At 40.0% G+C, this 10,017-nt stretch overlaps 1 protein-coding gene across 4 annotated transcripts in view; it reads left to right on the top strand.

The window, feature by feature from the left end:
- Positions 1-10,017, top strand: part of LOC119740630 — a 38,141-nt gene continuing 28,124 nt past the window's right edge. The window contains exons 1-7 of one of the 4 annotated variants that reach the window (XM_038215997.1): positions 1-154; positions 4,319-4,398; positions 5,514-5,609; positions 6,002-6,535; positions 6,854-7,026; positions 8,716-8,793; positions 9,534-9,692. In XM_038215997.1, coding sequence (XP_038071925.1) covers positions 5,537-5,609; positions 6,002-6,535; positions 6,854-7,026; positions 8,716-8,793; positions 9,534-9,692 — 1,017 coding nt within the window. In that variant the 5' untranslated portion in view covers positions 1-154; positions 4,319-4,398; positions 5,514-5,536. Of the gene's footprint in view, positions 155-4,318; positions 4,399-5,513; positions 5,610-5,980; positions 6,536-6,853; positions 7,027-8,715; positions 8,794-9,533; positions 9,693-10,017 lie in introns of all 4 variants that reach the window. The other 3 variants (XM_038215994.1, XM_038215996.1, XM_038215995.1) reach the window with 3 other exon arrangements.

Raw genomic sequence — 10,017 nt, 5'->3', positions numbered from 1 at the left:
GTTAGGGAAGGAACCAGTCTAAACCTGTACACGTTTTGCGGGAAAATCGTTTTGGACTCTGCATGCAGCTATGCACCAGACTTTGGCTGTTGCGTGAAATGCGGAAGTTCTAAACCCAGCAATGTCTGCCAGTGCCACGGCGCCAGATTAACAGGTATTTAAATAATTAAGTCTTACTGTCACAAAAAACGAAATATTTCATGATGTTCAACTGCTTGTTGGGAAAAACTTTTGGGAAAGATTCCCATATCTGGCCACATGTCATGATGTGGCCAGATATTACTCCTAGAACTATGAGGCTCCACGTAGTGGAGCCTCATAGGTTCAGAAGCCCGCAAAATTGTTGTCAGCACAAAACACTAATTAAGTACAAAAACGTCCATCCCAAGCAGGCCGTTTTCCACAGAACCGCTGCACAGTTTGCCCCTAAACTCCATACAATACCTCATGACATACTCACGTTATGTGCACCCAACAAACATCGGTGGATTCTGTCTGTTTTTCGGCAAAAATGATGAAAAATATGCCCTTTCCGCACTGAGCCAACCTAACACTTGAAACGAGCACGCGTGCAGAATGATCGCAGTCATTTTCGGTCCGATCGCTCGGAGCGCGCCGCGGGGGGTATGGTGTAGGAGCGGAACGATAGTATGCACATGCGTACAAGTGCAAGTACGTACCCCCCGCGGCGCGCTCCGAGCGATCGAACCGAAAATGACTGCGATCATTCTGCACGCGTGCTCGTTTCAAGTGTTAGGTTGGCTCAGTGCGGAAAGGGCATATTTTTCATCATTTTTGCCGAAAAACAGACAGAATTCACCGATGTTTGTTGGGTGCACATAACGTGAGTATGTCATGAGGTATTGTATGGAGTTTAGGGGCAAACTGCAGCGGTTCTGTGGAAAACGGCCTGCTTGGGATGGACGTTTTTGTACTTAATTAGTGTTTTGTGCTGACAACAATTTTGCGGGCTTCTGAACCTATGAGGCTCCACTACGTGGAGCCTCATAGTTCTAGGAGTAGCCAGATATGGGAGTCTTTCCCAAAACGAAGTGGCTATCGTTACGGCACTCGTTGTTTAGCGCCCTCTACGATATTTTTTTGGTACGCACGCAGGTATATAATTATTTGTTTCCACACGTTTTATCGAGCAGTGCGCCAGCTCAGCCGATAGAGGGTAGGATTTTGCACCGCGAGGTTGCGGGTTCGGATCTCAGTTTTGCACTCGAATTTTTTTCCTTTTCTAACCTGAGGCTTTTGAGGATTTTTTTTAAAAGGGAAATAAAGTCCGAATTTCATAAAGTTCAAATTCACTTTTTTCCTTCTAATTTTATATTTTCTTGTCATGTTTTTTTATAAAAGTTGCCAGGTTGCAGTCTACCGTAACGATAGAAAATGGGAAATGCATTACGGCTGCCGTAACAATAGCCACTGCGTTCCCAAAAAGTGGCACATCACTTTTCACCTGTGCACAAACCGTATGAGAGTGAGACTGGTCTGACAATTTCTAAGTCAAGTGTTTTCTCAGTAAATACTTCAATATTTTCCCTGCTTAATTCGACCTCCATGATTTTACTTTGTAATATATTAGGTAGTGGATATTTTGCCGGAGGTAACGCCGGCAAACTAACGTTTACTAAAGGTTTGCCGGCGGCAATCCATATCAACAGAGGGCGCTGTACTCTTTAAGATAGGGCTGAATTATAACATGTATTAAATTCCCACCAAAGTTGTGTAGCACAGTCGATGCAGTGGTTTAGCAATGGCTCTAGTGAGTGGGATGTCCAGAGTTCGAATCCTGATCCCCGCCACGATACCATGGTGTTTTTTTTCCCATCCCCAAATAAATGAGAATATTCTTCTTTTATTATTTTAATATGTCTCAAACATTTTATTGCAGAGTATTACTTTTTCTTTTTCAGATTTGTGGCTCTGGAGGATTTTTTTTTAAAGGGAAATAAAGTCCGAAATTATAGAATGGTCTGATTTCCATCTTGTAAATACAAAAATACAACGATAATATTGGCATGGAGCCAGACTAAAATTTGTCACCGGAAAATGTTAAAGTACAAAAAAACAGTAACTGCGCATGTTCAGTGCATATCCGGCAAACTAACGTTTACTGAATGTTTGCCGTCTCCGACAAAATATCCACTGCCAATATATTATCACTTTCTGATGGCTGATAAGTCACTGAAGGGAAAAATGAGTGATGGCCAGGTATGGTCACTATCTGTGCAAAAATGTTGAAAAGACCAACCTCCATGAAAAGACTGAGTGAAGTTAGGAAATACACCTAGCATGCCTAGGCCTGGGCCTTAACGAGGTTACTCTTGTTACATTTTTTGACTCTCCATAGACTTTGTACACAACCGCTGAACATGCTGAAGCGGCGTCTGGATACTACATTCTTCCCGCATGGGATATTGATCAGGTGGAAAAAATGTTGCAACCTGATGCCACTTTTTTCTTCATATAATAGGGCCTATATCATCTCAATGAAGGTCATTTGGAAAGATTCCATACTAAGCCTACTACTAGGCCACCACTTTTTTCAATTAATTTTCAAGCACCCAAAAGTTGCATCCTTCATGGTTATTCCCTCCACTACTCTCACCCTCTCCTTTCCTTTATTCCTATTTATTTAATCAGTCACTTACTTCATCGAGATTCGAACCTCGGACTCTTGTTTGAAACACGACATATTACTACTAGGCCGAGCACGATCGCTGTTGCAGTAATCAATCTTTGGACGTATTTAAAGTATCCATTGAAATAAGACTAATGAATATTAAATACACTAAATACTTAGAGAAATTAAATATTCATAATGATGTTTTGCACTATCATTGGCCGGCTCATGCGTTGTCGATGTCATGTGTATTACATACTGCTAGACAAGCCGGGTGCCTCGAACTTAGTTCTGCAGCACGCCGACGTGTGCATCCAAACTGTGCTCTAAAAACACATTTTTCCTAAAAATTATTCACATTACCGGAGCTTCCTGGATTCGTCATGGATGAAATTACAAGGTGAAGTGAAAATTGATGTGTTCGGCGGCAGGTAAGTGGTGGCCTAGTATGGAATTCTTCCCGGTCAGGCATTGCAAAAATGATGATAAGACATGAATCTGGGACTGTCACTGAGAAACATTTTTAATTTTGTTAGGAAATACTTAGAAAATTGTCTTGACTCTCCATAGACTTTTTACACTATCGTGGAAGTGGCATCAGGTTGCAAAATTTTTTCCATCCAGGTTGATCACGTACATGTAGTCTGTGGTGGTATCCTTGACATGTCGGCATGACATTGTAAATATTAATTGCATGTATCATGACACTGTATGTTCACTGTGCCGCTTATGAACCATTAAAAATGTCCAATTTGACACTAGTTTTGATTTTTTTGAGGGAAATATGGGGGCAAAATGATGACGACGACAAAACTTTTCATGAAAATTAAGATGGCGATCGCCGCGATGTACTGTGAACGCGCCAGGCGCGCTGGATTGCACTACACCATCTTCAAACCGCGCATGAAAATCGTTATTTCTACCCAAAAAGAACTGTTGAAAATGACAAAAAAAGTGTCATTAGAACTGAGAGAATTCTGATTTAGGCTGAAATGGTAATTTTTTGAATGATCAAATCGTGTTTCGGTACATAGTCATTAACATCACCTGGTTTCTCATCTGTGTGCAATATGGGCCTTATTCACGAGTTGGCCATTTTTGTTGAGTTCCCTGAATGTATTTCAGTAATTGTTAACTGTGTAATGGGATGGCGCCAGACTATTTATGCAGGCGCAATGCGGCATTATTTTACCGTCATTCTTTTTTTAATATGGCTTTAAACTTTAGGGAATGTTTAATTACAAATTTTAAATTATTCATTGAAGCAGACTGGAATTTATTATACATTAACTTGCTTTCATTTCTCTTTGCAAGTTCAAAAAATTAAGATTTTACCTTAATTTCAATTCAATATGGCCGACTCATGAATAAGGCCTATGGGGGGGTGCTTCCTCTAATGACATTTCCTTTCTTGCTTCTGTATTCGTTAGTGTGACGTCAGTTCACTGGCCATTAAGTAGCATTGGAACCATTGGAACCAGAAGCTAACGCAACTTGTATGACGGTTTTACTAACAGACTGGATGAGCCTTTAAAAAGTTAAGCTAAAAAAGGAAAAACAAATATCAGATGGAAAAGTTCTCTTCATATTCTGATCATCGATGGTAGTTCATGTACACTTGTGCAAGCATTTGCCAAATTCCATTGAAACTCAGACAGTTGGTTTTTTGTTTTGGTCATTTTGCAGCCCGCAGGTTGAGGAAAAACAATGAAGCATTCTCCAAGAAAAATCGAGTGACTATAGTGGACAGAATCTCTCTGTACAGGGTGAGTCAAAAAGAAAGGACCTGGATTAATTATTTTTATTTTCTTAATTAATAACTAATCAATTTTGATACACCAATGAAGTATGTCTTGAAAGAGCAGGTTCTTCCACCCATCTGGAAAAAAAAGAAATACTGAAAGTGATCCATGTTATCAGAAGTTCTGCATGGTTTACTAAAAGAACCTATTTTATAACTGGCAATGTAATGCCATTGGAAGCTATTGAGCTGAGTGAGAATTACACATTACACACAGGCATTCAAATACAAATGAGATTTTAATTTGAGACAATAATGAGACATTATTTTTACTGTCAAATATTGTGTTTAAAATATGATGAACAAGTCCATTTTTTTTCTGAAATATTGACGGCGATTTTGTCTGTATATTAAAAAAAAAATTATTAAGAGCACCCTCTGAGATACCTGCAATGAATAAGGTCTTTTAAAATGTTACACACGTGACGTGGTATGTCAAAATCAGGCACTTAAGGGCAAGAAGTAAATTTTGAGCTATTGCAATACATGTACATTGTGTATTTGTAATATATTGATCTTCCGCTTTGTTTTATGAAATTGGATATTCCAAAGCAACGTAATTAGATTGTGAATTCGGACTCTCCAAAATGTAACGCCAATTTTCTGTCATTTGAGTGAGAGTTACAGATTACACACAGGCATTCAAATACAAATGAGATTTTAATTGTTTCAGTCCAGACTGAAAACATTATTTTTACTGTCAAGTATTGTGTTTAAAATATTTTTTCTGAAATATAGACGGCGATTTTGTCTGTTTTCCTTAGCAAGTTTTTCATTCATTCATGGCGTGGGAAATCGTCCATTTTCGTTGTATTTAATGGGTATTCATCAGTTCACAGGACGGTAAAAAATCAGTGGTGGTCTGGTCGTGGACAGCTGAATTTTGTGATCATATTAAAATAGACATATCTTGGTACGTGTAGGAGAGCATGCAAATTACGTTAAATTTTCACAGTTACTATCCAATAACATGTACTTTATCCCTTTGTTATTTTTGTGAAATGGAGTGAGCCACATGCTTGTATTTTTAAACATATTCTAATTTGGTCACTTTCTTTCTGACTCACCCTGTATATGTAGACTAGCGGTGCAAAAGTCAAACAATGAGTAAACAACAAACCCTGTTCCATCACTTTGCCAGTGGAACAAAGACCAAAAGCCCTAGAAAAGAAAATGGTAAGTACTCTGAAACTAATTGTGATATAACACTGCATTAGTTTTGGTTTGTCATGCTCTTTGGCCACATTCCTGTGCTTGTTTGAAGGTCAAGAACATCATTTGTAATTTGTGCATTATGTTCGATTGAAGCAACAAAAGTGTTCAAAATCTAAAGACAGATGCTTAATAACTAACGTGATGATGTTTTAGCTCAGTGATGCTGTAAATTTTGAGAAAACAACATTCTAGATCTAGATTTCAATTCAAAAGTTACCAAGTACATTGAAATTTTATTCGTACTCTATGTACTCTTGGGAAATAGATTTTCCGTTATTACGTAGATTTCCCAACAATCCCGTCCTGAGTTTCATCAAAATCTTTTACACTAGGTAATGTTACTCTTCAACCAGCAAGAGGTCAGGAGGCCATCAACCAGGACGATGTCACAGAGAACTTTGACGATGACCTTCTCTTGGCTGCTTGCCAAGACTGGGAAGAAACCACACTTATCCACCCGGCCAACGAGAGCAGTATTGACAGGGCTTCTAAGCAAGATCAAGCTCAACAGAACGTTCCTTGGAAGACCCGGTTACCATCAGGACAATCCCCCCAGAATCAGCCTGTTCCCACGGCAACCCAGTTGGAGGACCTTCCGGGATTCGACGCATCCGCCGGAGAGATCTGGATCTACCCAACTAATCTCCCAGTCCGAGACTACCAGTACAACATCGTTCAGCAGGCGTTGTTCAGAAACACCATGGTGTCGCTGCCCACGGGGCTGGGCAAGACGCTTGTGGCCGCAGTGGTCATGTATAACTTCTACCGCTGGTACCCAGAAGGCAGGGTGGTTTTCATGGCTCCCACCAAGCCCTTGGTAGCTCAACAAATCGAGGCTTGCCACAACGTGATGGGCATTCAACAGTCTGATATGGCTGAGATGACAGGTAACTGTCAGTTCACAAAATTAGATTTTAATAAAACTTAAAATTTTCTTTTGTTTTGATGATTCAGGAAATTGGTTAATTTGTCTTGTCTTTTTCTTTGTGTCCTACAAAATCATTTTGGGGCATACTTACCTGTCCTACATTCTGTAATCACCGTATCCCCGTATGACTGTATGTATGTTAAAAGTTTCTAAAATTACTCTCATTTCCTGAGTGGTTTCCTGAATTCCATAAAACTTGGACGCCAGGGTCATAGAGTACCAAAGATTGTGGGATATATTTCAGGTCGTTCTTTCTTTTTTTTGGTGTCTTTTTCAGGTAATATGCCACCAGCTGAACGCCAGAAGGCGTGGCACAAATGCCGCGTGTTCTTCCTGACTCCTCAGGTCCTGATGAATGACTTGAGTCGCAGGGCGTGCCCGACGCAGCTAGTCAAGTGTGTGGTGGTTGATGAAGCCCACAAGGCGCTGGGAAACCATGCTTACTGCCAGGTAGAGATAGGGTTCAAGTCCACAGAAAGGTGCTATTAAAGCAAGCAGAAACTCAACCTGCTCAGCAGAAATAGAAGCATTGATCAATGAATAGACCTTTTGCATTAAGCCTGAGTCAGAGGGCTATGATTGTGTTTCGCGCGGATATAGGCATGAGTAAACCTTTTGTGCGTTCATTGTTACTACTACTACTACTAATAATAATAATAACTAATTAGACCACGAGCAACAAATATAACCTAATTGCGACATAAAATGTTGCCTCTAAAGGGGGCTGTGCCGTTAGGGAGACAGTTATGTGTCTATCTAAAAGCCGGTGTCTCCCTATTATCGAAAAAATAACGATAAGGTGTCTCCCTAATGGTACATTTAGTAATATAATAATAATAATAATCTTATATAGCGCAAATCCTTTAAAATGACGTTCAAGGCGCTTACCAGTCATTAAAAAAAAAAATTTAAACATGAAAAACCTTTAAAGTTTAAATATTGTTACAATAATATTAATAATAATAAAATAATATGAATACAAGCACATTAGCATTAAAACCTAAGAACAAAACTAATCAAGCAAAAGATACATGTAAATGAAAAAAATGGCATACATTATATAAAGGACCTATATATTAAAAAAAGAAAAATTACTAAGAGCACCCTCTGAGATACCTGCAATGAATAAGGTCTTTTAAAAAGTTACACACGTGAGGTGGTACCATGTAAAAATCAGGCACTTTTGGGCAAAAAGTCAATTTTGAGTTATTGCAATACATGTATATTGTGTTTTTGTAATATATTGATCTTGCTCTTTCAAATACCGCTTTGTTTTTAAAATTGGATATTCCAAAGCAATGGTATTAAATTGTGAATTCGGACTGTCCGAAATGTAACGCCAATTTTCCGTCATTTCAGAACAAAATCTCGAACAAAGTGTCATTTTGTGCAGTGACATGCCTCGCTATAAAAAAAAACCCGAAATTTCAGTTTGAAACGTTTACCAAACGTTTTAAACATAATACTATAGTAGAATCACACATTTTTAAAGATGTCAAAATCACTGCAAATAGCCACCATGTCATTTCGCTGTTTCTCTATAGCTCTGCCCACTTCTGCCTGGTTTTAACATGCCACGTCACATATTATTGGCAAATTGTATGGAGCTGCTAATCACAAAAATTTACTAAGCTCAGAAAATACTTGCTTACACGGTATGCGTCAATTTGTGTGGGACGGGCGGGGGGGGGGGGGGATATGTGTCTCTCCCCCCCCCCTCCCACACTTTTTAAAGTGGGGGGATGTATCGTTTGTCCCCCCCCCCCCCCCACTTTTCCCATCCCAGAATCAAATCTGTAGCCTACATTTGATTCTATAGCTCAGAATACCTGATTCAATGACTCCAAACTAAAAAATTATGTTTAAAAGATGATCTTTTGCTCCAAAAAAAATGGTTAAAGTGGTCAGAAATTGCCTCAGATCGTACCACAGAGTCTCTAAAATCCAAAATTGTTGGATTCTAGACACGTATTGTGGTGTATTGTGGCCAGTCAGCCTGATATGCCAATACCTTCCACACAGAGTGGTTAACAACATGCCTAAAGTACGTCTCGTGTCTGTTGCTCATCAAATGTTATGTTTAAAGAAAGATGTGCAGAATCACTGATGCAGAGTCATTGCAATCCTTTTCTATCATAGGTTGTGCGGGAGTTGTCCAAGTATTCCAGTGAGTTCCGAGTATTGGCTCTAAGTGCTACACCAGGCAGTGATCTCAAGGTAGTGTGACAGCCCACCGTGACAATTTGGGAGCCATAGGGGATGTTTGTTGTATCCAAATGTTTGGTGTAATTATCAGCATTTCTTGTAGGAAAACGTGTGACTCAGGCAGGCTTGTAGTCCTTTCCTTGCCTTCCATCTCTGTGACACTGGTTTGAATCCCCCACTTTTCGTGCCCCCACTTCATCCACATGTAGATTGGGTTCTTATTCCCTACCCAACTTCATGGGTTTCCCCTAGAACATATTCTGTGTTTTCCTCCCACTTCTAAAACTGGATATTTCTTTCTTGTCTTCTCTCTATGTGTTACTTTTAAAGTAATAGGCTGGTGACATGTACATGTTCAGTGCCATGGGTTCTTTTCAGGAGTTATTGATGTCATTACCAGGATTGACAAAAATGTGATGATAAATACTGCAATTTACCATCATTGGTGATATTTTCTTTCAATGATGGAATTTTGTGTCGCGGAGACGAATACCCAATATTGAATTTCCATAACCACAATGCAAAATCCATCATATGGTGATCAGTTACGGTTCCTGCTTCTACCCTCTATGTTGGTCGAGTGCTAAGATGTCTGAACTAGTAAGCAGGAGGTTGTGGGTTCAAGTCCCACCCAACTAAGCAAATTTTTTTCTCACAAGCCCTCGAAAAACTCAGTATGCAGTACTAGTGTTTATAAAATTACGTCGGTGAAGGGCAAAACCAATATTGATATTTTCTTGTAATTGTTGTAGGCAATCCAGCAGGTCCTTACCAACCTGCTCATCTCCCATATCGAGATACGCTCAGAGGACTCCATTGACATCCAACGCTACGTCCACGAACGTAAAGTGGAGAAGGTTGTGGTTCCACTGGATGAAGAGCTCAAAGCTGTCCGGGATCAGTACCTGCGGGTATGTATGGACTCCGTTTGCAGACATGTGAGGGCACTGTGGATGATGGTGCTTTGTGACAACTTTGAAGAGCTCCAGTTGGGGGGGGGGGACACCCTCATGTGCACACTGGTTTTCACATGCATGAGACGCATAACTAATTTTATTCTGAATGTGCCGCACAATCGTTTGCCCGTGGGCAATGCCTTCAAGGGTCCCTCCCAGGGTCTCCTCCAACTCTCCCTTTATAATGAGCCGGTTCAGTATTCCAAAATAAGCTGGTGCACAGCAAGATTCAATGATTTCCGGGCTAACCACGGCAGATAAATGCACAGAAGGCTATGGG

The sequence above is a fragment of the Patiria miniata genome, unplaced genomic scaffold, assembly GCF_015706575.1.
Source record: "Patiria miniata isolate m_02_andy unplaced genomic scaffold, ASM1570657v1 HiC_scaffold_5, whole genome shotgun sequence".
NCBI classification, from domain to species: Eukaryota; Metazoa; Echinodermata; class Asteroidea; order Valvatida; family Asterinidae; genus Patiria; species Patiria miniata.
The sequence above is the reverse complement of the archived record's forward strand: the minus strand, read 5'-3'. Positions and strand labels throughout refer to the sequence as shown.